The 25,113-nt window shown below is 32.3% G+C and overlaps 6 protein-coding genes across 9 annotated transcripts; 1 reads left to right on the forward strand and 5 right to left on the reverse strand.

The window, feature by feature from the left end:
* Positions 1-213: 213 nt before the first annotated feature.
* On the reverse strand, positions 214-5,648 carry LOC139097903 (SURP and G-patch domain-containing protein 1). Of its 3 annotated transcripts, none has more exons than XM_070649864.1 (8): positions 5,378-5,648; positions 5,019-5,099; positions 4,219-4,593; positions 3,533-3,709; positions 2,634-3,439; positions 2,327-2,519; positions 1,663-1,792; positions 214-1,360 (listed from the first exon to the last, which is right to left on the reverse strand). In XM_070649864.1, the coding sequence occupies exons 1-8, from the start codon at positions 5,518-5,520 to the stop codon at positions 1,334-1,336; spliced, it is 1,932 nt and encodes a 643-aa protein (XP_070505965.1). In that variant the 5' UTR covers positions 5,521-5,648; the 3' UTR covers positions 214-1,333. The 3 variants fall into 3 exon arrangements, with proteins under 3 accessions (XP_070505965.1, XP_070505966.1, XP_070505967.1); XM_070649865.1 differs by having other exon boundaries at positions 1,659-1,792; XM_070649866.1 differs by lacking the exon at positions 5,019-5,099.
* Positions 5,649-5,950: 302 nt separating this feature from the next.
* On the reverse strand, positions 5,951-10,631 carry Fancm (FA complementation group M). Its single transcript, XM_070649882.1, has 4 exons — positions 10,489-10,631; positions 10,141-10,420; positions 8,873-10,081; positions 5,951-8,685 (listed from the first exon to the last, which is right to left on the reverse strand). Exons 1-4 carry the CDS (start codon positions 10,584-10,586, stop codon positions 6,040-6,042), a joined length of 4,233 nt encoding a protein of 1,410 aa, XP_070505983.1. The 5' UTR covers positions 10,587-10,631; the 3' UTR covers positions 5,951-6,039.
* Positions 10,632-10,810: 179 nt separating this feature from the next.
* Positions 10,811-14,768, reverse strand: pea (ATP-dependent RNA helicase pea). Its single transcript, XM_070649863.1, has 4 exons — positions 14,622-14,768; positions 12,105-14,564; positions 11,166-12,042; positions 10,811-11,101 (listed from the first exon to the last, which is right to left on the reverse strand). Exons 1-4 carry the CDS (start codon positions 14,713-14,715, stop codon positions 10,879-10,881), a joined length of 3,654 nt encoding a protein of 1,217 aa, XP_070505964.1. The 5' UTR covers positions 14,716-14,768; the 3' UTR covers positions 10,811-10,878.
* Positions 14,769-14,876: 108 nt separating this feature from the next.
* On the forward strand, positions 14,877-19,796 carry LOC139097909 (recQ-like DNA helicase Blm). The gene is made up of 6 exons (XM_070649873.1): positions 14,877-15,138; positions 15,195-17,306; positions 17,552-17,755; positions 17,813-18,260; positions 18,322-18,405; positions 18,457-19,796. The coding sequence occupies exons 1-6, from the start codon at positions 14,983-14,985 to the stop codon at positions 19,704-19,706; spliced, it is 4,254 nt and encodes a 1,417-aa protein (XP_070505974.1). The 5' UTR covers positions 14,877-14,982; the 3' UTR covers positions 19,707-19,796.
* Positions 19,797-19,833: 37 nt separating this feature from the next.
* On the reverse strand, positions 19,834-21,276 carry LOC139097915 (trypsin-1-like). The gene is made up of 3 exons (XM_070649880.1): positions 20,845-21,276; positions 20,404-20,671; positions 19,834-20,344 (listed from the first exon to the last, which is right to left on the reverse strand). Exons 1-3 carry the CDS (start codon positions 21,242-21,244, stop codon positions 19,921-19,923), a joined length of 1,092 nt encoding a protein of 363 aa, XP_070505981.1. The 5' UTR covers positions 21,245-21,276; the 3' UTR covers positions 19,834-19,920.
* A 169-nt stretch (positions 21,277-21,445) lies between these two features.
* On the reverse strand, positions 21,446-24,576 carry ScsbetaA (Succinyl-coenzyme A synthetase beta subunit, ADP-forming). 2 transcript variants are annotated; one of them, XM_070649857.1, is made up of 7 exons: positions 24,417-24,576; positions 23,878-23,969; positions 23,078-23,658; positions 22,938-22,946; positions 22,500-22,673; positions 22,187-22,437; positions 21,446-22,059 (listed from the first exon to the last, which is right to left on the reverse strand). In XM_070649857.1, exons 1-7 carry the CDS (start codon positions 24,474-24,476, stop codon positions 21,883-21,885), a joined length of 1,344 nt encoding a protein of 447 aa, XP_070505958.1. In that variant the 5' UTR covers positions 24,477-24,576; the 3' UTR covers positions 21,446-21,882. The 2 variants fall into 2 exon arrangements, with proteins under 2 accessions (XP_070505958.1, XP_070505961.1); XM_070649860.1 differs by lacking the exon at positions 22,938-22,946.
* Between the last annotated feature and the right edge of the window lie 537 nt (positions 24,577-25,113).

Below are 25,113 nucleotides of genomic sequence, written 5' to 3' on the forward strand. Positions count from 1 at the left end.
ACTATGACAAGTAAACTATTAGGAAATTGATTATTTTAAATAAAATATGTATGAAATCCATTTTTTTGAAAATCAATGAAATATGATTTGATTATCCACAAAAGCTTTCTGAATATACCATTCTTGAATCAAGAATAAACAAGAAGAACAGCACCTGGAAAGAAAAATCATTAAAATATATATTTCATATCATATGCACAAAAATACCATAAATTCAATTAATTAATTTAAATAATTTTATTCTTTTTTTTTATATAATCAAAGAGAAATAATGTTTCAAAAAAATAATCATGATAAAAAAGGTTTTCATCTCTTTTTCTTTTTCCCTTAATCATCCAAAAAAGACTTATCATCATAAAAAAGCATGATTTTTTTTTTTGTTTCAATTAGAAATAAGAAAGAGTACGACGTACATTAGCAGTTCTAAATTTTCTTTTAGATATATCATTTTTATATCATTTCTTTCTCGTCTAAATTGATAATTTTTTTATAAAAGAGAGAACAAAAAAAGAAGAAAACGAGTCAAAAATGTTTATTACATTTAAAAAAATTTTCTATACCGAAAAAAAAAATTATTAATTCAACTAGATTAACATGTATGCAATTGGTTGTTGCAACAAACCCATCCTAAATGATTTGATTGTGATAATTGTTTCTCAACTTATTTTTTTTTTTTTCATTCAGTTTCTTGTGTAATGTATAATGGTGAATTAATCTGTGTCATACTAAATTTCATGTTTTAAATTTTTTTTTTACCTCATTTTAATTCATTTATTTTTTGGGTTAAATAAATTTGTTTCCACATAAAGGTTTTCTTCATCTTTTGTTTACTATGTGTGTGTGTGTGTGTATGTGTGTGTGTCAATGATTGAAATTGATTGAAATCAATCAACCAAAAATTGCATAATTTGAATCTTTTTATCAAAAAAATTTATAAGGTTTTCAAAACCATTCAACAGGATTTTGTAGTATAAAATATGCGGAATTGTATGGTTTTTTGTCACTATGCAACTTTAACACTTCTTTTTGATTGCATTCATTTTCAAGCAATTTTAATCACTGCTTCTCATTTATCCCAAGGTTTTGTTTTTTTCACTTTTCATTCCACAAAGGGATTATAAACAACTTTAATTTATGTGTATTATTATTAATATTATTTTTTTTTTTTTCATATTATTATTATTTCTGCCAACTTGTAATGCACTTTAAATCTCATCATCACCAATGGCAATGTTAGATTTTTTTTTGTTTATATTTTTTTTTTGTGATCATCACGCTAGATTTTTTCTTATTAATTTAATAATTAATTATAGATTATGAACCAAGAAGAAATTTAGTAGTACGCACGGCGAGGATTGTTCTGTTTGGATAAGAAAAAGAAGAAGAAGAAGATTATCATTAGTAATGTCACGGAATATAAAGTCAACAAACATAAATGTAAGGAAATTCAAATCAATTTCGTGAATTAAAAACAGAAATTGATATTTTTTTGATAAAAATCACGATCCTTTTATGGCAATAAGTAAGCAAAAAAAAAAATATCAATCATTTTAATGGGGATTTAACTGTCGTCAGAGAAGTTAGAATATTAACATTGGGTGTGTCACGAATAAAAATTTCCTTACAGACATGTCGTGAATCATCTGAAATACACATACATACCAAAGGATTTGGCCTAAATCTATAAGCAAGCATCATCCGTTTTCGATAAATTTCATATTCGTTATCATTTTCGTTTGGTGCCTCAACTTCATTTGCCCCCAAACCTTGAAGATTCTCGCGAGGTGCTGCTCTGTAATGAAATTTAAATCGTTTTAGTCTTTATCATCATTTGCATTTTGACTAAAAATTATGCATTTAGATAAAAGAGCTGAAAATGACTTGAAACTAATCCTAGGATTAAAAATACGATTTTTTAATAAATCATAGAAATGACAAATTGTAAAATTTGTATGCTTTACTGCAACATTTGATTTAGATATATCTAATAATATGTTTAACACCTTAGCTTATCTTACTTTTGATGCTACTGATCGAATAATGTATAGTACAAATGTACAGCATAGTTAATTATAGCATTTTTTGTGAAATTCTTAACATTAAAGAAGTGTGATTAAAGTTAATTCTAAGATCAAATAGAAGAATTGAAGAAAATCAGGATTAACAAAGGTAATTTTGAAATTGAATCTGAAGGTTCAAATAAATCTTAGGATTAAAACTTAAATCCCAGGATTAATATTTAAATCTAAGGATTGATATAAAAATCTCTGGATCGAAAAGCTAGATCCAATCGCTGCATTCAAATTCGTATTAAAAAAGGGCTCACTTATTAATTGGTTCCGTGATACCGCTTCCACTAACGCCGAGTGAAGTTCCTTCTCCTTTCCATCCTAATTTTTGTAACATTTGATACCCAATATTGTCCTCTTTCAATTTAAATTCTTTATAATCAGACACGTCAGGAAGGCGTGAGGGATCTTTTTGAGCTTGATATTTTTCCATAAATTTTTTCAGTTCCTCTGCAAACAGTACAAAAAGTAATTATTAGTATGGCAATAAAAAACATTCGGGGGGTCGTTCATAAATGACGTCTATAGCAATCCCCATAATAAAAGAATCAAGACAGTATTTACCTGGCGGCAAAAAGTCACCAATATGGTGCTTTCCATGACATTGCTTATTGAGTGCTTCCGCCCATTTCAATGTTGCTTCCATTTCTTGAGTGCGCATTTTATGCTCCCAAGTTCCACCATTCACGTCCTCGTCTGAGTCATATTCATACTTAAATTTACCGTTTTTTGCAAGTTGATCTATTTCTTGTCGCTTTCGCTGCATGTCTTGAAACAATAAATTAATTTTATAATGTTCCTCGGCCTTTTTCCAATCCTCTTCAGTTAAACTTGTTGTGCCAAAGTTTTGTCGAGCATAATTTAATAATGCAGGATCAGATCTAGTAACAGTTGCGAGCTTCGCAATGGTTGTCGGTGCTGGTAAAATTGACGAGCTTGTTACAGGCGGTGGCACAACGACAGTCTGAATTACAGGTCCTTCACTCCAACGACTCTTCTTTCTTTTCGGTGGACGTGACGATGATTCGGAAGTTTTATCGGAATTTGCATTTGATTGATCTAATTGCTGCTGCTGTTGCTCTAGTTGATTCTGTTCACATTGATCGCCACTCTTCTTGGAATTGCTTGACGATGTGGACGCTGCCGATGACATTTTATATCTCCTATCATCTTTCGAATCTATATTATCGTCCGATGAGTCTGTCGTTGATGCATCTTGCTGCTTTCTCGACCTCGAGTGAATTGCCTTTCGTTTAAGATTTTTTAAATTTCTCTCCTTCATCGAATTCCACGTTTCCGTGTCGGAATTTGTCGATTCCGAATCATCATTTCGGATTGTTGTGACAGTTTTTGCTACTTTTTCCTGAGTACTATAAATTTCAAATAAACATTAAGTCAATAATTACTTATTCCTCTCTCTTCTTTTTTTTTGTGTGTATCTATCTATATAAATGTCAACTCACGTTTGTTGGGAATAATGAAAGCCAAAAGTCTTTGGTCCTTGCAACATCATCGACGGTGCCTTTTTATAATCCTCGTATTGTAGCTCATCAAGTGGATCGTATTTGTCACCGCGACGACGCTCCATAACTTCTCGACGATACTCTAAATATTCTGTACAATTCTTATCAAATATAAACCTGAAAGAAATATTAGTGGCAACAACAATTAAATTGGTAAAAAAAAACACTTAATTGTGTTGGTTTTTCGAGGTTCCGTACGCATTTTAATGACGAATAAACATCAGTGTCTTCACTTTGTCTTCAATTATGCTTCATGTTTTTGTGAAACATTGAATTATGAGAATCTTATTTGAAATGTGAATTCAGGCATTTTGTTATTAATTTAATTAAGTTGTATCAATTTTAATCACATTTAGAATAGTATAGGGTGTTAACCTGAAAGATATTCTCGAAAGATAGTGAGCACTGACCACTAAAATGCGTCTTATCCTGCATATACAGCCAACAACTCATTTCTTTTTTTCATTTCTCTAATAGAGCGAACGAAAGAGATGGAACAATGTAGAGAAAAAGTATACGTATAATTTTTTTTTTCTTTTAGAAAATATATGAAGAAAAATGTTTGCCTGTATACTCTGACTGGCTCGTTCAATTAATTTTCACTGTATCTTTCATTAATGTCTCACCTTAATAATGGGTCCAATTCATCTTTATTGCATTTTATAACCAGATTCTCTTCATATCCATCGCCATTTGCCGACACAAGCTCTATGAGTTCAGCTCTTGACTTTGGTACTTTGATTTTTGATCCTTCAATGAGAGGAGGCATACAAATTTCGTCCAATTTAAAACTGCTTGGTTTGGGTATTAATGATAAGTCTAATTCACGGGGTGTTGGGATGTCGTTTAATTCAATATGTTGTTGCTGCTGCTGCTGATGATTATTAATATTATTACTATTATTATTATGATGTTGCTGTTCAAATTCTAAAAGTGATAGTGATGGAATGGCATTCAATTGAAGTGGCACTGTGTGTGATGACGATGATGATGATGATGCACTACAAAAAATGAATTATTTTTTTGACATTAATTAGCATATAATTGCACAACGTAAAATAAAGAATGTAGATAGAAACGAGTAATGATGGTAGCACGATTAATAAGAATTTTATATTTTGTATTTGAAAATATTTAGTCACTCTCTTTCTTTTTTTTCGTGGATCACTAAATATATCACTAATACATTATCACAATTTAATGTAGACTCTTTTTTTTCTATAAAATATCAAAAAAATCATCATAATTAGATATCAAGAAAATGTTAATTTTTCATACAACACTATCCACATCATAAATACATATAATGAATTTGCATTTTAATCCATACGCTAGACTTGTTCATTTTTCATCGTTTTCTCACTTTTAATAATGATATTTTGTTCTGTTGGATTATCTGTGTGTATAATGTATAGTTAATATTTACCTTATTTCATTTGTACTACTACTTGATCCTGTTAAACGCTTGAAATTTTCAAGAAAACTACCATCATTGGGCAACAATTCACTGATGATAAAGAGAATAGATAAGGAATAGGATGATAATGATTAGTTTCTAATGACTAAATGCGTTTTTCATGATTACTTAATCGTGGACGGAATAGCTCAAAAGAATGCGACGAAAAAAAAATCATTACAATATTATTTGAGATAGAATCGTCCATTTTTTCTTTTCGTCAAATAAAAATTTCTTAATTTTTTCACTTTCTCGTCACTCTTTTGGCCTTACTCGATGCTATTATGCTTACATACATCCTCTATTTTACGTCAAATGCCTTTAATTACCTCCTATTCGTTTGTGATTTGTATTTTTCCAACAATTCTTTTGCCTGAATTTTTTTAGAAATTTCAATTTTCTTTTGCTCAATTAATGACTGCTGTTTTATTAGTTCCGTTTTACGCTGCTCCGACCTCGAATTTCTTGACATTTTCCTTTACAACTATTCTGTGGATATTTTTCTCCTTTTCTTATATCATTTTTCGTTTCTATTAACTCAGAATCTAAAGTTGAACTTTAAAATATAAAAAAATTCTTGACGTTCTTGTGAAGTATTTGATTTTTTGCAAGGGATTATTTTCTCTCGCGTTCAATTTCACAACGACCGTTACGCAGTTTCTATTATTATCGTGATCGTCTCATGCAATCAAGCATAGCTTTGGAATGATCAAATGAAATTATGTTTAAAACAATACAAATGTTTTTGTATGAAGGGTTTTATGAAAACTGTACAAATTCAAAGACGCAATTGTATGGTTTTCAAACATTTTATTTAAAATATAGTTCATTTTTGAGATTAAAATACATTTCAAATTTAAACTTTAATTAACAATAAATTATCTTCCTGATTGGATAATGATTGATATAATTTGATATGTTAAGTCGTTAAAATATTCTCAAAAAATACAAACTTTTTATTATTGTCTCACTTCTATTTTACATCAGTCTATTAATCAGGATTTGCCAGCACCTCGTTCCTTAACTTCATCAGCTCATCTTCATCGGAACTATCAGAATCAGCTATAACAATTTTTCTTTTCTTTTTCTGTTCTCCAAAATTTTGTTGTAATTTTCGCTTCCTGCGCTTTTCCTTTAGAATCTTCTCAGCCAATTCCAATTCATCGACTTCCGATATAACAGATTCATCTTCACCGTCCACAATAAATGAGTCCATACTATTGTCACTGTCTTCATCATGTGTATCTTCTTCATGTGGCATTTGTGAATAAATGTCACTTAAATTTGCAGGTTTTAATTGCCTCAACACAAATCGGCCATTGCTTGCTGCAGTTGGTGATTGAAGACTTTTAAGATATTTTGCGTGCATCATTGTGTCATCATGTCCAACAGTATCATTACAAACAAACTCATTAAGTGACGTATCATGTTCATCTGGCTCATCTGATGATGCATAATTATCATCAGCACAGGCTTGTGTCTGCAAAAATGAACTGTGTGGTAATCTCTTCTTCCGAAAAATTCTTCGACGCACAACCGGACTTTTGAAATTTGACTTAATTTTGTCTAAATGATCAACAATTGGCCGAGATGTAAGTGGACTTGAAGCTTGAGTTCTCTGATAAAATGACGACTTGTTGCTTATTTCTGGTGTGCTTTCGTCAGACCTTATTGTTATTTCATGAGCAGGTGGTGTCTTATACCTTATTTGAGTGTGATCTTTCTGTGTTGTAACTTGAGGTGGTGATGGTGTTCGATTGTCTTGTGTTCTAGCTGTAAGTATGCGATTACTTTGCATCTTACTCATAAGTTTCGATAAATTTGGTTTGGAGTCAGTCTTTTTAATGGCACAATCGTCAAAGGTAGGTAATGTATGCACTTCATTTTCCTTTTGTGAACTTTCAATTACTTCTGGATATTCTTCGTCGCTAATTTCAACTTTATGGGGAATACAAAGACTTTCATCAATAATCCGATTACTTTCCTCAATTCTTGCTATTTCCTCATCCACATCATAGACTTGTGTATTATCACTTCCAATCGACACAACTTCATCGTTCTGTAAAACATTTCTTTCAATGGCATTTAAAGATTTTTCATCGTCGGATGAGTCAAAGAGATCATTGATATTCCTTATGTTGAACTTTTTAAGGATATTGTCTGTAGCTGACTCATCGACTGAGCAACTAATAACATCATCCTTAATTGGTGAATTTTGGATATTTTCTGTGCATTTTGACGTATTTGGAACAGCTTCCGAAAGTTTTGAAAGATTACTGTAATCAAAATGTGAGTCACATCCTTCAAAAATATCTTCAATTGACATAATACCAAGAAATTCAAATTTCTTCTTGATTTCCTCATTCTCGTCGAGTTTAGAATTTTCCTTCTCATTTTGCAAAGCATTTTTACTGACTTCTAGATGAGGCTGAGAAAACGCAGCAGAATCATTTTGATTCTTGATTTTATGCAAATCTAAAGTCTGTCGAATTAATGAATTATTGGGTTTCGGTGAAAATTTATTTGGTTCCAGAAGATTTTGTAAAGGTTTTGGAGAAAACTTGTTAAATTCTGATGCAAAGGGAGAGTTTGAAATTCTTGGTGAAAAATGTCTGCTGATTATTGGAGTAGATGCATTTTTGAGATCTCTGAATTTAATTGGAAGTGGTGAATTGAAATTAAAATCTTGAGTTTTTGGTTCCGGACTTTTTTGTGGAGATTTTAAAATGTGATTGGATTCATTTAGCTTCGATATAACAGGCATGAACTTAGTCTTTTTCTGCTTCAACCGCTCATTACGTTCGATAATTTTCTGATTTTCTGAACAAGGATGTGAACTTTCGATAGGTGCCAATAACGATAAATCAATATCTCCAGGTTCCAGTTCGAATTTTTCAGCCCTTTTAATGATTGGTTCATTGAAAAAAGTTAATAAATTTATAAACGTGTTGACTTCTTTTTCAGCTTGTTGATCTATAATAGTTTTGAGTAAGCTTCCTTCCTTAATGCCATTAGTTTCTACTAATTCATTAATTTGTGATTTGCATTTATCCAATACTTCATTAAAATTTATATCTTTCTTAACTAAATTTATATCATTTACAGCATTCTGAGGTTCAATGACTTCATCTAAATTAATCACATCATCTAATTTTTCAGCATGTTCAATGACATCATTTATTGGAACTTCCTCATCTTCTATTATGTCATCGTCATTTTTTGCTAAGCTTTTCTTTGATTTTCTAGCAGCCGGCTTTGTAAAATAGTTTGTGATCGCTTCTTTTGAATTTTTTGGTTCAACATTATTTTTCTTTGATGTCTGTTTCCTTGTCGATTTCCTTGCTTTTGGTTTTTTCTCTGCAGTTTCTTCTTCCTCTTCATTTTCTTCATTTGGTATTATAAACTTCATTTCGATACATTTTGGATTAAAATCTTTTGAGAAAAGCTTTGCTCCTTTGTAATAATATTTGGAAATCTCATTGTTCATATTTCGGGATATACTCTTATTCATCTGATCTTTGGAATACAGCAAGTCTCTTGATATTGCTAATTCCTTTCCTTCTGTTGCCAGGACAATAACATTTCCCTGTCTTTTTCGAGCAGTTCTTCCAATTCTTTGAACAAATCTCACAGCACTCTATACAGAATAAAGATCGAATAAAAAATTAATTAAAGACATTCAACATTAAATTTTTAACGGTTATTTAATTTTTAAGTTTCTAAAGTTCAATTTTTGAACTAGTCTCTGATTTTGAAAATTCAAATTGTAAGTGTCGGTTAGAGATTCAAATTTTAGTGTTCGTAAGTTTGATAACTTTACATACCTTTGAATTGATGTCGAAGCAAATAACCAGATCAACATCTCCAATGTCTAATCCTTCTTCAGCGACACAGGTACAAATTAAAGTATTTGTCTTGCCTTCACGAAAATTTTTCATTATTTGCAATTGATCTTTTTGTCGCAAAGAGCCACCTTGTCCGATTAATGCACTTGGCCTGACATGTGGACGAAGTTGAAGTAATAATGTGTAAATCAAATGTGTTGTATCACGATATTCACAGAAGATGATTGCTTTAGTTCCATTTTTGTCGAAATATTGACTCAATTTAGTTTTTAAAATGTCAAACTTTGGATGTCCAAAGTCAATATTGTCTGGATAGTCAGGAATTGTTCCGTTTGGTAGAGGATTGATATTTACTCTAAGGGGACTCACAGGTTCATATTTTTGTTCAAGTTCCTTTACATAATTTGTCAATTTAAAGTCTCTTGCAATGAAAAACTTAAAATTTTTCTTATTATCATCGTCTCGCAGTGCTTTAAGGAACAAATGAATGCTATGTCGTTGTAGAATTTCTAATGCATGAAAAAATCCAATTGCAGCTGAGAAGTGTGTAAATGCTGATGACTTTTGATTATTTGGTATTGAATGATTTTCAGCAAGCTTCTTTCTTTGCATGATTAAGTAGCCCTTTGAAATTTGATTGGTCTGGATCAGGCCAATTTTTCTCAGTTCCATTATGATTGGATCAACAACTTTCATAAAATGATCATTAATTTCCTGTATGTCAGCAGTAAGCTTTACTTCAACTATGTCAATTAACTTTTTATGTGTATATCTATGCACATCAATGGAACTTTCTGATCGATGCTCAATTTTTGATATTAGTAGATTTTGAATAATTTGTATGACATCTGCGGTTTTTCCAGCTGTTGCAGTTAGTGCCAATACTCGAAATTTGTTATTTACTCGATAAATTTCTTCAATGACTTTACAGTAAGCATAATCTCCTTTTGCTTTGTGAGCTTCATCAAAAACAAGTAGTCTAATCGCCATTGATGGAAATATTCCTTCCTTTAAATCTGACTGAACAACTTGCGGCGTTGCAAAGAACACTCGTTTCGTATCCCAATTTTCCTTTCGCTTCTGCTTACTCTTTGTTAATCCAGTCATTTCTGCTGTTTCTGCTTTTGGAATTCCGACGACATCGAAACAAGCTGTCAGTTGTTGTTGGACCAATGGACGTGTTGGAGCCTTTAATATAGAATTTCATTAATAATCTTGCAATCTGTTAAGAGAATTAATGTACCTACCATAAAAACTATCTTTGATTGTGGGAACCATCGTAAGAAATTGTAAATGACTACTGAAGCTATGAAAGTCTTGCCTAGACCAGTTGGCAATAGAACTAATGTATTGTTGAATAGTGCTGATTTACTAATATTAAGTTGATAATCTCGTTTCTCAAATCCTTTCACCGGGAAAAACCAACTGTCTTTTGTATTTTCATCTAATTCGTTAAGTATTGACGTTGACACATCTAGAGATTGATTGATTCCAGACTGGTTTGCAGTATTATCTAAATCCAGTTGACTAAAAGTTTAATAATTTAAAGAAAAATTGTTTAATGTTATGAAATTAAAAAAAAATCCAAAACATACCCAAGCCATGAAACTTCATCCTCTTCATTCATATCAGCACAAAAGGCAGATATATCATCTAGTTCCTGCTGTATATCTGCTTCAGTTAGCACAGACATAATTAAAATTTAATTCTTAAAAACTATTCATAGAATCAGGAGGGAAAATAAACAAACTGAACTGAAATGAACTTTCGTTACTGAACAGTTTTGACTTCCGCGTGGAAAATAGTATACTCAAGTACGGAAGTTATTGATTTTCTACGTAAATCATATTTTGCAGTAATGCCATGCCGTCCGCAATGCTTTCGTCAATTTTCAAGAATTATTAAAACAAGTTAAAATTACATTAAGTATGTCAAAATGAGAGACTTTATTTGCACATTTTGAATTAAAAATCCTTATTTCATGCTTAATTTCTTCGTTTTCTAACTCTACTAATTCTCCATGAGTTAGCTTCTTCATATTTATTATAAAGCGGTTCTAGTCGTTGATTCTTCTTGAATTTACTCAATTTTGTAGGATCTGAGAATTTGAAGAATGATGGAGCGAATTCTACAAGCCATTTCGGGTCAATTGTTGTCACTTCTCTCATGTATTCCTTAGTCGTCTGAACTAATTCGTGATACACAACCCTGTAATAAAATTAAAATTGTTAGTTAATTCAATAAAAATATTATAACAAAATTTATTCCTTACCATTCAGGTTGTCGATGAAACAGGGCACTTGATGGATGAATGTATACAACTTGAGCATCAACAAGTGTTCTGTAGCCTTCTTGTGGATCTTTCTTGGCTGCATTTCTGAAGAAACCAGAACAAATTGTCTTTTGAACTCTCACAGAATTTTTGCCTGCTGACACAACGTCCAATTTATGTCTGTCCATAATTCCTAACAATTGCTTCCTTACATCTTGTGCTCTTTTTAATGTTCTGACTTGAACGAAATTCTCATAACACCATGCATTCGAAAATTTATTATTTTTCCAGCTATTATATACAGCCAAAAGTGTCAAGTGATCTCCTTCAATTTGATTGAATTTGGCTTTCTTCTGATCTGCAAGTGCTTGCTTATCTTTCGGTCTATAAAAGACATTTTGAACGCTGAGCATTGATACGATTGTAAGAATTTCATCTGAGCATTGGAGAGCAACAGACATGATGAGCATTTTTGATAGATTTGGTTCCAACGGAAACTCTGCCATTCTTCTTCCTAATCGTGTTAACAATCCTTCGTCATCTAAAGCACTCAACGAGTGAAGTTGTTCTAAAGCCATAACAAGTGATTCAACAGGTGGCGCATCCATAAAATCAAAATGAAGTAAGTCATTAATTCCCATGGTCTTTAATTGCAAAACTGTTGTCGCTAAATTCGTTCTTTGAATCTCAGGAACTGGAGTTGGCAACATTTCATCTCGATAAGCTCGTTCTGTATAAAGTCTGTAAGCTTTTCCGGGTCCCGTTCTTCCTGCTCTACCTGCACGTTGTTTTGCTGCTGCTTGTGAAATTGGTGTGACTATCAAAGCATCCATTCCAGTCTTTGAATTGTATACCTTTTGCTTCACAAATCCAGGATCTGAATAATAAATTAAAGAAAATTTAGTAATTTTAAGACTTAACCCAAAGCTAATTACTTACCAACAACATAATAAATTCCGTCAATAGTTAATGATGTTTCAGCAATATTTGTAGCAATTACAACTTTTCGACATCCCGGAGGTGCTGGGTCAAAAATTCTTGTCTGCATTTCTGATGGAAGGGCGGAATAAACTGGCAAAATGATGAGCTCAGGGACATCTGGACCTAATGATTTCATTCTCTCATAAAGAATCTCACAAGCTGTATCAATTTCCTCTTGACCAGTCAAAAACAGCAAAACATCTCCTGAAGGTTCACGTAAATGAATTTGCATTACTGTAATTAATGATGCATCAAGGTAATCATTCTCAGGTTCCTTTGTATATAAAATTTCAACAGGAAAAGTTCTTCCAGGAATTGTGAAAATAGGTGCCTCAAAGAAATACTGTGAGAACTTTACAGCATCAAGTGTGGCTGATGTGACAATCAGTTTTAATTCTGGTCGTTTCTTAACAGCTTGCTTTAATAATCCAAATAGGACATCAGTATGAATTGTTCTTTCGTGAGCTTCGTCCAACATAATAACTGAGTATGATTTAAGATCAAAGTCAACAAGACATTCTCTCAACATCATACCGTCTGTCATGTACTTAATAGCTGTCTCTGGTGATGTACAATCTTCGAAACGAATAGTATAACCGACTTCTTGACCTAAACGACAACCATATTCTTCTGATACTCTTTTTGCAACTGACATAGCAGCAACACGACGTGGTTGTGTACATCCGATTCTTCCTCGACTTATAAATCCAGCTTCTGCAAGATATTGAGTAATTTGAGTTGTTTTTCCACTTCCTGTTTCACCAATAACAATCAAAATTTGATTATCAGAAACAGCCTTAATAAGATCATCACGAAGCTTAAAAATTGGCAATGACTGTCTTTGTTCAACTATTGTCATGTCTGTTTTTCGTCCATAAGATGCTTTCTTGCCACCAATGACATGTTTCTTCCATTCAGGAATATCTTGTGGTGCCATAGTAAATTTGGCAGTTTCTGCTTTATCTTCCTCGACAACATCCATAGGATCCATCCAGTCTTTACCAAATGTAGGCTTTGATTCAGCTTCTTGTTCCCGAGCAAGCATTTTCTGTTCACGACGTTCTTTTTGAAGTGCAGACTGCATCATAGCTGCTTGCGCAAGTGATCCGTCAGGATTTTTAATTATTCTAACTGGAGATAAATCATGTAAAGCACGTCCGTGACCTTGTAAAAATGGCGGTTCGTCTTCTACAATTTCAATTTCAATATCCTCTTCGTCTTCTTCATTGTTTGGAAGCAAACCATCCTCTTCATTGAAATCAGGCATTTCACGTCGATCAATAACACCAGATGATATCATTTGCTTAATTTCCCATCTTTCTGGGCTTGATATTCTCTTTACATGCCCAGCTATATCTTTATCGTCATCAACATTTCCTGGTAATGAAAGCATAGACATTGGAGCAACTGGTCGGTCTGGATTTCGAGCATCTGCGTCATATTCCGTTGGTTTATGTGATAAAGGATTTAAATCAGCTCCTGTAAGTTGATCAACTTCTTTCATTGATAATGAAACTTTTTGTCCAGTTATTGACATTACTTTAACTTTTACATTATTTCCACGACTTACAACTTCATTGACATCAGTTACTCGTCCTTCTGATCTTAATTGTGAGATATGAACAAGTCCTTCCCATTTCTTACGTAGTCCAAATAATTGCACAAAACATCCAAAATTTACGATGTTTGCAACTTTACCGTCATAAATCTTTCCCAATTCTGGATCGTCCTTAATTTCTACTCGTTTCTTTTCTTCTCTTGATCTACTTCTGTTTTGTCTCTTTCTGTCTTTCGAACGTGATCGTCTCCTCCTTCTTTCCGCTGATCGTGATCTCGAACGTCTCTTTTTATCTCTTGAACGACTTCGCTTTCTATCCCTAGATTTACTTCTCTTTTTTCTATCTCTGGATCGTTTTCTAGGACTCCTGGATCTTTTACGGGGGCTTCTGGATCTTTTACGTGGACTTCTTGATCTTTTACGAGGACTTCGGGATCGTTTTCTTGGACTAACTGATCTTTTCCTTTCTCTTGAACTCTTCCTTTTGTGTTCAACGACTTCTTTTTTGTCCTCTTTTGGCCTACTCGTTGATGTACTTGGTGCCAAGGCTTCCAATTCTGCCATCATATCGTCGACAGTAGAATCATCATTTTTAGGCTTCTTTTCTTCTTGATCACTATCAATCTCTTTGTTTGGTATCGCAAGACCTGGAAATTTGTATGCTAATACATCTTTTTCTGATGACTTTTCGGTAAATGCCGTTTGACCGGATTTCTTTTTTAGTGACGGTTTCATCAAACAGATAATACGCATGAGATTTGATGTGAAGGAATCACTGAATTCGGCTCCATTTTGAACTAGTGCTTTCCTGAAATCCTCAATCTTTGGATTTTGTTCAGCAAGATGAATAATAAATTCGGCTGTAAAAATCAATGATTTTAAAACGTTTTCAAGAGTATTTTGTATTTTTTGCTTACCTAAATCTTTATCATTGATAGACAAATGATTTTCCAATTCTGTACATATCTTAGAAACTAATGAAAGATGTTCGAGCTGTTCAAGCTCATCCATATCGTCTTTAATTTATATAATATGGAATTATAGTGTGAATTGTTTTGTTTTGTTTTATTTTCTAATTTTGTGTGTAAAATATTTTAAATTTTTAAAGTTCGTTAGACAATTTTGACGGGGCATTCATACTAGTTGTTTTGTTTTGGTATTTAATGGACAAAATATTTTCATTTAATCCCATAAAATAACTATTTAAATGTATATTAATTTATCTCATGTGAAAGAAAGCAATTAAAAATTAATAATTAGTGTAGATTTAAACAAATTATGCCAAGAATTGTCGAGGATAAAGGAAAACAGACAAAACTTTCCAATTTTTTTAGCGCGCGAAATAAAAATGATGAATCTGAAGTTAAAATCATTGATCCAGTTGTAAAAATCAATGACAATAAAATAGCAAATCCATTCAAACTACGTAAAGCAGTAAGTTCAAGTTACTATAAATTAAATTAATTTTTTAATCGATAATTCCAAATTAGGTAATAAATGCAACAATAGACATTTCATCAGATGATGACAAAACTCCAAAGAAGGATAGAAATGACATAAACAGTAACGATATTAAAGAGAACCTATTTCAACTATCTAATGAAATGGATGACAAGAAGCCATTGGCATCAAAATTCAAATTTAAGACAAAATCCAATGTAAACTCACTTAATACACAACCTGCAAGCAATTCTACTGGTTCCAAAAGTACAGGCAATACAGTTGATTTAACACAAACTCAGAACACATCAAGAAACATCTTGAAGCCAAAAGAAATAACTCAAGCAAAAACTCAGTTTTCTTATGTTGATGATGATAGTTTAGATGACATTTTGCCATTGTCCAAAAAGGAACCAAATGAAATTAAACCTCAACCGTTATTTAAAATAAATTCAAAGCCAACTAAGACTGCACCAAAATCAGGATCTACTTTATTTAAATTAAAGCCACAGCATACATCAACACAAATTGTTGATAAAACATTGCAGGACGAACGAGATAAAACTGTCTACATCCCAAAAACACAAGATGTTATTGAACCACAAGCCTCTTCAACACAAAAAGTCAAAGATTACATTGATGATCTTAATAAGTCGCTTTCCAGCAATTCTGAAAATAATTCTACAAGTGATCTGCCAGCATCGCCTTCATCTGGTAAATTTACTTTTAGAAAATCAAGATCCAGTTTACCAAATACACCACAATCAGATAATAATAGCCAGGAAAATGTAGTTGTAAAGAAAACCAGCCAAGAAAGCCTCAAGTTTATTAATCAGCTGTCATCCGCAATTACTTCGCTTAAGGAAAATGGTTCACCAATTAAAATCAACAAAATTAAGGAAGACTTTTACGACTCAAATACATCAACACCAGAAATAAAAGTAAATAAATTAAATTTGATCAAAAAGGATGTCATCAAACCACCCGAAAGTCCTGCTGACAAAGTAACCACATCGAAATTGAATTTAAAATCGGAAGCAAATGAAATTATTTCGGAAATTGACTCAACATCGACTTCACTGTACAATTATGATCTACAGCATATTAAGGATGAGAAATTGAGATATTTGGAATATTACTTTAATACTCACAGCGGCATTCCATTATCAGTTTTTGATTCAGTAAAGGATTACAATAAAACATTAACAATTAAACTGAAAGGAGTGATTCAGTCATTAGATCGGCGGCAAAAGCTGAAAGAAAGTGAAGAACTTCCAGTGCGAAAATCAGACAGCTCTTTAATCAAAACTAATCTTTTTAAAAATGAGGATACCCGAAGATCAGAAGGTGCTTTTATTCCTGTAAAAGCTGATAATTTCAAACCAAGAGTACAAACTGCTCAAAGTCGAGCCGATTCTCCAAAACCAAGTAACTTTGAGCCCCCACAATATTCATACGACGATGATGATGATCAATTTGACATTGATCAAATTATGGGCGATATTGAAGACGAAAGGAAAAGAACTGATGGAAAGTTTAATAACAGTTATGTTGACATATCCTCTACATCAATATCATCTACAAATGCTAAATTTGAGCCTCGAATAAATATGAAAAATAATATTCCTACAAAAGAAACGCTCGCCAACGTTTATGATGATCATTTAGATGATGATGGGTTTCCGATCATTGATTACAGCCAACTTGTTGATGTACCTTCAGCAACTCCAAAACCGTCCACTTCTCGTCAATCATTAAGTAATGATACTAATAGCAAGGCTAAAAAGGACACAGTTGATTCAATGATTCCTGACAATATAGCAGATATATCCATTAAATCTACTTTTTCACTTGGAAAATTCAACACAAATATTAAGAACGACGGAATTACTGGCGAATTTGATAATGAAAATTATGAATTTTCAAGAGAGTTGAGGAATACTTTCCGATCAAAATTCGGTTTGAAACAATTCAGACAAAACCAGCTACCGGCAATCAATGCTACATTGTTAGGGAAGGATTGCTTTATTTTAATGCCAACTGGCGGTGGAAAATCATTATGTTATCAATTAACTGCTGTTATGGGTAGAGGAGTTACTATTGTTATTAGTCCATTGAAAAGTTTAATTTTGGATCAAGTTAATAAACTGAAATCACTCGATGTAAGTATCCTTATATTACGTAAATTATGACGTACATATTATATTACGTAAAAATTGACGTACGTTTTATGTTACGTAAAATGACGTAACATTTCTTACGTTTTATATTACGTAAAATGACGTACGTTTTATGTTACGTAAAATTATGTACGTTTGATTTTACGTAAATTATGACATACGGATTTAATTACGTAATTCTTACGTAACGTAATAGAACTAAATTCGAAATTTTTTTCATTCAACAGATAAAAGCAGCAGCACTGTCTGGCGATATTTCTCAAAATGAATCCAGATTAATTTACAGTGATTTGAATCAATTGTATCCAACAATCAAGCTTCTTTATGTCACACCTGAAAAAATTTCAGCTTCATCATTTTTCCAAGATACTTTAACGTCACTGCACTCGAGAGGAAATCTAACTAGAATCGTTATCGATGAAGCTCATTGTGTAAGTAACTTATTGGCATATTTCAACATACTTTTCATGAATGAATACAACATTTAGGTCAGTACATGGGGTCATGATTTTAGACCAGATTACAAAAGACTTGGAGAGTTAAAGAGAAGATTTCCAGACGTTCCTGTAATGGCTTTAACAGCAACGGCAACAGAACGTGTTCGAACTGATGTCAAACATCAATTAGGAATTCAAAACTGCAAATTGTTCCTTTCGAGCTTCAATCGAACGAATTTAAAGTACATTGTGTATCCAAAAGCTGGTGCTAAAACTTTACAAGATATAATAAGTTTAATTAAGACGAAATTTCCTAGAGCAAGCGGAATCATTTATTGCCTTTCACGAAAGGAGACTGAACAGATTGCACAAAAATTACAACTTGCAAATATATCTGCAATTAGTTATCATGCTGGCATGAGTGATAAAAATCGCGAAAAAGCACAAGAAGATTGGATTACTGATAAGTTTCGAATCGTGTGTGCAACAATCGCATTTGGTAACAATAATTACATTTAGTTATGGCAGTGATTGATTGATAACATTTTTTCTGCATTTAGGTATGGGAATTGATAAGCCTGATGTTCGTTTTGTCATTCATTATTCACTGCCAAAAAGTATTGAGGGATATTATCAAGAATCAGGTAAATAATTAATTTGATTTTAATTGCTGTATTTAATAAATTTTATTACAGGACGAGCTGGTCGTGATGGAGGATTGTCAACATGCATATTATATTATTCATATGCAGACAAAATTCGTTATGTCAATATGATGTCAAATGAGCCGCAAGCTGTAAGACAAGTATCAATGAATAATCTCGATCTGGTTGTAAACTTCTGCGAAAATATGTTGGATTGTAGACGAGTATTACAGCTTAATTATTTTGGTGAACACTTTACGAGAGAGCAATGCTTAGCAAATCGACAATCTGCTTGCGATAATTGTACACGAGTATTACAGTATAAAACTATGGATGTTACAGATACTGCTAAAAATATTGTCGCAACAGTTGCTGATATATGTTCAAGACATGGACTTACAATTCTACAATTAGTTGATTTCTTCAAAGGAGCAATGACAAAGAAAATTACTGATGCAGGTCACCATAATTCAAAAGGACATGGTTCTTTGAAAACTTGGGAACGAAATGACATTCAAAGAATTCTTCATAAATTAGTCATCGAAAATTTTTTGCGAGAAGAAATCACAGTTATTAAGGACATTCCAATTTCATATATAAAAGTTGGTAAGAATGTTGCACAGTTAATGTCCCAAAATAAGAAAATTGAGTTTGCAATTATCGAGAAGAAATATGGAACAGCTACATCTAAGAAAGATGACGTTCAAGTTAGACGAACAAGCAGTGATGATGAATTTAATAATAAAATCAGTGCATTACGTGATAGATGTTATCATGATCTTATGGATATTGCACGATCAATAGCTGATGAACGAAATTTGACAATTCAACAAGTCATCAATATGGAAGCTTTACGACAAATGTCAATTCAAATGCCAGAAACGGAAGAGGATATGCTTCAAATTCCTCATGTCACCAAGGCTAATTTCGAGAAATATGGTAAGAAGTTTATGGAAGTAATTATTCCTTATTCAGCACAACAAAGTGCCTACGAAATGGACCGTGCTGAGGAAATTGCGAATGCAAATCAAGGAAATAATGCAGCCCCAAGTGATGATGAATATGCTAACTCTCAAGATTGGGAGCAGTTAGGTAGGGAAGCCTCAACTAGTGGAACCGGTAAAGGATTTAAAAGGAAATCTAATTCCAACTGGGGTAAATCAATCACAAAGAAATACAAGAGATCGAAAAGTGGATCCAAAAGGAAGGCAAGGTCTCCTACAAAAAGGCAAAGTACAGGAACCGCAGCAAGGAAGAAATTTACAAAAGGTTTAATGCCTACGCCAAGACCAACGTTTTAAAAAATGTAAGTTGGTTCCAACTACGGGATAGCTTTCTGAAGCTCTGCTAAAATAACTAGTTTGTAAGATTTTTTCACGATTTTTTTAAAATCAAATTAGGTAAAATAAAAGACTTTAAAAATAGTTAGATTTTAGATTACTTAACTTAACTAAGTAGCTATATTTTACCAAATTGTGACTTGTTAAAATACAATTCATTTAGATAATTTTGACTTCATGGACTTATTATTGACTCCATCCAATCTAAATAATATGAAATATTGACATAAACTGAAGGAAATCCAAATGCACAGCCTATTCCAAACGATGTGACAGCAACTAATGTCGGTATTTTGTAAATTGTTTGATCCTCAACTAGATCTGTATTCATGAATTGAAGTGCTGATCCACTGTCGCCATAACATAAATCCTGTACTGGAATATCGTCTCTGTATCCTTGGGCACAGATTTGTGAATCTTCTGACAGTGCCAGTTCGTACGAATTTCTACAAGTTTCCATTTCGACAAATTTCAAGAATACTTTTGAAAGTTTGTTTGATCGGAGATTATTTTCATCTTGTCCATAACCAGCTCCTTCAAAATATTCAGTTTTTATTTTCCCGGAATTCAAGCATGCAGGAACTACATTCATTGTTGGACTAAAAATATAATTAGATTCAAATTTCACATGCTATATGTTTTAAAAGTTTCACATTACATGACTTGTCCACGAAGTTGAATCAAAGCAATATCATTTTCATTTGTGTCATAATTATACTCAGGATGCTTAACAATTTTAGAGATATAAAACTGTTGAATGAAATGATTATCTTCGTCAGAATTTAGATCTACATCACCAAGTCTCACTATGTTAGGCTTCCTTCCATCAAGTAACATGCAATGTGCAGCAGACATTACATAAGACTCGGTAATTAAATTTCCAGCACAATTCCAGGCTATAGAAAAATCAGCCCATTGAAGCCATCCTAGAATTTGTAACGGAAAAATAAAATTTGAAATTTAATCACCTTTTTGAAAACGTTACAAATGTTAAGTAAAGACGTACAATTTCTTTGAATGTGGTCGAAAACCTTACAAATGTTTTTAAAAGACCAAATTCAAAAATTTAACAATACGTTGAATAAGAGAACTTATTTACCAATTGCAGCAATGTGTGAAAATTCATACGGTCCTACGTCAACGCCATTAATAGCAAAAGCTTGAAATGTTGTACTTTCGGTCGCTCGCAGATTCTTATATTTATTAGCACATTTATCGTAATCCAAAATGCCATCTCGAGTATGTTTACGAGATTTATAAAAATCATCACGAGAACAACAGACTAAAGTGTCATCACCTCGATTAGAATAACCAAAGCTACAAACTTCAATGTCCTTTTTTTCATCCAATAAATTCATACAATATTTCAACTTTTTGCACTTTCCACTATAAATTTCAGGATTTAATCCACAAAAATCATTTTCATATAAATCTACTGGATATCTTCTTATACCAACAGCATCTAGTAAATATCCTTGTAATGAAAATGTCACAGACATGATTATAATAACTTTTGCACCTTTATAGTCCATCTTGAAACAAAGAATGATCACTAATGAAATGAAAGTTTGATTGCTCATAAAGAAGAAATCTCGTGGATTCCTCTAATATAAGTAATCAAATATTTGTTGTCTCGGCTATTTGAAAATCATTCACTAATAATGACATCACATTAAAATAAAGGAAAAAAATCATCTTCATTGTTTGAGTTCTTCGCACATCTTTTATGTTTATCAATTTTTGTTTTATTTCAGTTGCTTCTTTAACATTTAAGAATAAATTAGTTAATTGATAAAATCGTCTAGGAAATTTTCTTATTTAGTGGGATACTAATTTCATATCTTTTATAATAATAATAATTATAATTATAGAAAGTACATTTTAAGGATTCATTTGCCAAAGCTGAATTATGGTGTTCTCAATATGAAACATAGTAAGGAATAGTATGTAGGTCGAAAATGAAAAGGTAATTTTGGTGCGACTTAGTTTTAGGTATGTTATGTTTCAAATATCGTGCATTGATGACATAAATAAAATAATTAAGGTAAATAGAAGATCCATTAAAACTTTATGCTTGTGTAAAAAACACCAATTATTCAAGCTTCCATAAATGGTTAATTAATTAATTTTATTCTGTCTAATGATGATGAAGTGGATCCAATTCGAAGAGAACATTAAGATGAGCTTCTTTTGCAAGATGTACAATTTGAGATAAATGAACGCTGAGCATGGCTGCTTCATCAAGATCATCTTTTGGTAAAATGCGCAATTTTGATTTACGGATAAGTTCCTTTGCCTCATTTACATTTGTACCCTAAAAAGTAAAGAAATTCCTCAAAATTAGACCTTCACGATATTTCCATAATTTAAATAATCGTGACATTTGATACGTCACAATTTAAATGTGCTAATTAGCTACACTAATAAACAACTCAACTAACCTGAAGACGAACGATAATAGGCAAAGTAAGACTAAGTTCTTTTGTTGCAGCAATAATACCCTCGGCAATAACATCACAGCGCATAATACCACCAAAAATGTTGACAAGAATCACGTGAACTTTTGGATCAGCTGTGATGATTTTGAATGCTTCCTTTACGGCATTAGCTGTTGCTCCGCCACCAACATCCAAGAAGTTGGCTGGATCTCCTCCATGAAGCTTGATGATATCCATTGTAGCCATGGCAAGACCTAATAAAATTGAAAAGGAATTTAGTAAATCTATGTAAGTATGTAAGAAGTAAGTTTCTTACCAGCGCCATTGACCATGCATCCAATTGATCCATCTAAAGCAATGTAGTTAAGATCGAATTTAGCAGCAGCTACTTCTTTCTGGTCCTCTTGTGAGTAATCACGTTTGGCGAACAAGTCCTTTTGACGGAATTCGGCATTATCGTCGAATCTCATTTTAGCATCGAGTGCAAAATCTACAATAGATTGAATTGATGTTATTAGGTCTTGGTCTCAATATGTTTGACTAAATAAAAAATATACAATTTGATAGTGAATAATAAAATAAAAACAAAAACATCAGAACTACTTAATAGCCAATTTACAATTTTGCTTCGCATAATAATTTCACTAAGCACTCTCAATGATAAATTTTGATCTTTGTGTATTTTTTGGACACTTATGTAAAATTTTGAGTCGTTTCCAAAAATATCTAGGTAGATGAACTGATGTTTACTTACACTGTTCGCCTTGAATGAGAAAAGAAGAAAATGATTGGTGTGATTATGATTATTGTAAGGAAAATGTATGTAGTGAATATTAGATAGAAAACTGGTGCAGATTAATGATTCAGGCAAGTAGTCTTTGGACAATAACTTACGAGTTTCGCCGGCATCTTCAGCATATGGATTAATTTCAACAAGTAAAGCATCTTTCTTGACGAAAAGATCGTACAAGTTTAAGAGCATTTGAGTTGTTGTTTCCAAATGATCATCTAATCCAACTGTTCTTGCAATTTTCAATGCCTGATCCTTTGTTAATCCTTTATTGATGTCAATTGGTTCATAAACAATTGCCTCTGGATTCTCAGCAGCTACTTCTTCAATATTTACACCACCTTGTGATGAGGCAATAAGTACTGGGCCATTGAATGCACGTTCCATCATGACGGCAAAGTAAAATTCACGTCTTGGGAACTTTCTTTCAGCTACCATGACTTTATTACAAATTCTACCAGCAGATCCAGTTTGTTTAGTGACTAAAAGTTGGTTGATCATTTTTCCACCAATTTCCTTTGCTTCTTGTGGAGAGTTAATGACTCGGACACCTCCTTTAAGTCCATTTTTGAAAGCTCCTTTACCACGTCCACCGGCCAATACTTGTGCCTTCAAGATTAAATTCTTTGTTTGCAAATCTTTTGCAATTTTTTCTGCTTCCTCAGCTGAATGGGCAACACCAAACCTAAATAAATAACAGATGAGAAAAACATAATCATTATTGTTGATTTCCCTTATCAATTTGCGGACTTTGACGTAAATTGTTTTCAGATTAGCAGGTTCACCCTTCCTCACATGTTTACACTTCATTAATGAACGTGTAAAAAGATAAGGAAGTTAGTCGCATGAAATGATGATTCATATAGGAAATTTTTCGTCAACTGACGATAAACGTAATACATACTTGGGTGTTGGAATGCCAGCTTCATTGAGGAAGGAATATGAAATGTGCTCTTGAACATTCAATTGACGCTTTTGTTGTGCAGCACTGAGAATCTGTAAATGAAAATAAGTAATTTATTTTAAGACATTGTTGTGTCACGACACTGATTGATTTTTTCTTCATTTTCTTTTGTACGCTATTTTTAGGTCACACGCAAAACGAAATCAGATGATTTTGGTAATTCCCTTCTTATTCTTTACTTTTCTCTCTCTTTTGCTGTATCTTTTTCGCATGAAATTCGTTGATTTGGCGTTTTACTTTCCAGTCAAATGTGTTGTACACATTGCAAATCAATTGCTCATGACGTCATCAAGGCGATCACTTTGAATTATTTAATTGAATAATTTGAAAAGTAGCGAAAATAAGCTTTGTGACCGTTCTCAAGGTTGCAAGTGATTATTCAATCTTTTTCTATGAAAATTTTTCATTTCACTTTTTTCTTAGAATTTTTCACTTTCAAACACAAATTTGAAGATATGATTAATAAATTATATACTCACTTTAGCGCCATTTCTCAATGATGAACTTGCAAATATTGCTGATCTTGTTAGGAGGCTCATATTTTATGAATTAAACGATTTTCCCGAGCGATCTAACTTATTTTTATTTTCCTTCACGTGAACTGTCTAATGACTACTTTCTGTCTATGCTGTGTCGGTTTCTTACAACAACAATATTGCACAATTTTTTAAATATCTTTTGATTTCTGAATGAAATCCTAGATTGCTTCACTTTTAACTTATTTAATATTAATCTTTGGATGTGAAAATTGGCTTGCTTTTTATGGATTTTTCGTGCAAATAACCTTAAACTTTAGTTTTGCAATATTTTTTTTTGCAAATCAACATTTCCATGAAAAAAAATTTAAAAATCTAAAAGTCGTTAAGCATATTTTGTGTTGGCTGTAACATTACTCATCGAAGGATGTATTTTACTGAACCACATATTGATATTTATGACAAATTTAAAAATTAAGGGAACTAAAAAGTTTTAAATTTTAACAAGTTCAAAATTTTGAACTTTTTTATCAACGGTTAAAATTGTTTCAAATATTCTAAAATCCAATGAAAACAATCAAGAATTTACAAATGTCCCGTATATCGGGGTAAAATAATTAGTTAAAGCTAGTTTAAGATAATATTTTGTTTAAAATTTATATTGAAGTGAGTAATGCTTGTAATTTTTGAGTGAACGATA

Source organism: Chironomus tepperi, unplaced genomic scaffold (genome assembly GCF_022539635.2).
Source record: "Chironomus tepperi strain 1889 unplaced genomic scaffold, CSIRO-AGI_Ctep_v1 contig_441, whole genome shotgun sequence".
In the NCBI taxonomy this organism is placed as follows: Eukaryota; Metazoa; Arthropoda; class Insecta; order Diptera; family Chironomidae; genus Chironomus; species Chironomus tepperi.

Bases quoted from the DNA above. Each gene is read 5' to 3' on its own strand.
- LOC139097903 (XM_070649864.1), bottom strand. From the start codon at position 5,520: ATGTCAAGAAATTCGAGGTCGGAGCAGCGTAAAACGGAACTAATAAAA. The intron at 3,440-3,532 runs GTGAGTTGACAT...TGAAATTTATAG, and splicing joins TTTCATTATTCCCAACAAAC to TACTCAGGAAAAAGTAGCAA. The intron at 1,361-1,662 runs GTATGTATGTGT...TTATCCAAACAG, and splicing joins GATTTAGGCCAAATCCTTTG to AACAATCCTCGCCGTGCGTA.
- Fancm (XM_070649882.1), bottom strand. From the start codon at position 10,586: ATGTCTGTGCTAACTGAAGCAGATATACAGCAGGAACTAGATGATATA. The intron at 10,421-10,488 runs GTATGTTTTGGA...TTAAACTTTTAG, and splicing joins GATGAAGTTTCATGGCTTGG to TCAACTGGATTTAGATAATA. The intron at 8,686-8,872 runs GTATGTAAAGTT...TATTCTGTATAG, and splicing joins GCTTCGACATCAATTCAAAG to AGTGCTGTGAGATTTGTTCA.
- pea (XM_070649863.1), bottom strand. From the start codon at position 14,715: ATGGATGAGCTTGAACAGCTCGAACATCTTTCATTAGTTTCTAAGATA. The intron at 12,043-12,104 runs GTAAGTAATTAG...TTTATTATTCAG, and splicing joins CGGAATTTATTATGTTGTTG to ATCCTGGATTTGTGAAGCAA. The intron at 11,102-11,165 runs GTAAGGAATAAA...ATTTTATTACAG, and splicing joins TTTCATCGACAACCTGAATG to GGTTGTGTATCACGAATTAG.
- LOC139097909 (XM_070649873.1), top strand. From the start codon at position 14,983: ATGCCAAGAATTGTCGAGGATAAAGGAAAACAGACAAAACTTTCCAAT. The intron at 15,139-15,194 runs GTAAGTTCAAGT...ATTCCAAATTAG, and splicing joins CATTCAAACTACGTAAAGCA to GTAATAAATGCAACAATAGA. The intron at 17,307-17,551 runs GTAAGTATCCTT...TTCATTCAACAG, and splicing joins ATAAACTGAAATCACTCGAT to ATAAAAGCAGCAGCACTGTC.
- LOC139097915 (XM_070649880.1), bottom strand. From the start codon at position 21,244: ATGTCTGTGACATTTTCATTACAAGGATATTTACTAGATGCTGTTGGT. The intron at 20,672-20,844 runs GTAAATAAGTTC...TACAAATTCTAG, and splicing joins TTCACACATTGCTGCAATTG to GATGGCTTCAATGGGCTGAT. The intron at 20,345-20,403 runs GTAATGTGAAAC...TTATATTTTTAG, and splicing joins CAACTTCGTGGACAAGTCAT to TCCAACAATGAATGTAGTTC.
- ScsbetaA (XM_070649857.1), bottom strand. From the start codon at position 24,476: ATGAGCCTCCTAACAAGATCAGCAATATTTGCAAGTTCATCATTGAGA. The intron at 23,970-24,416 runs GTGAGTATATAA...TTTCATTTACAG, and splicing joins CATTGAGAAATGGCGCTAAA to ATTCTCAGTGCTGCACAACA. The intron at 23,659-23,877 runs GTATGTATTACG...TTATTTATTTAG, and splicing joins GCTGGCATTCCAACACCCAA to GTTTGGTGTTGCCCATTCAG.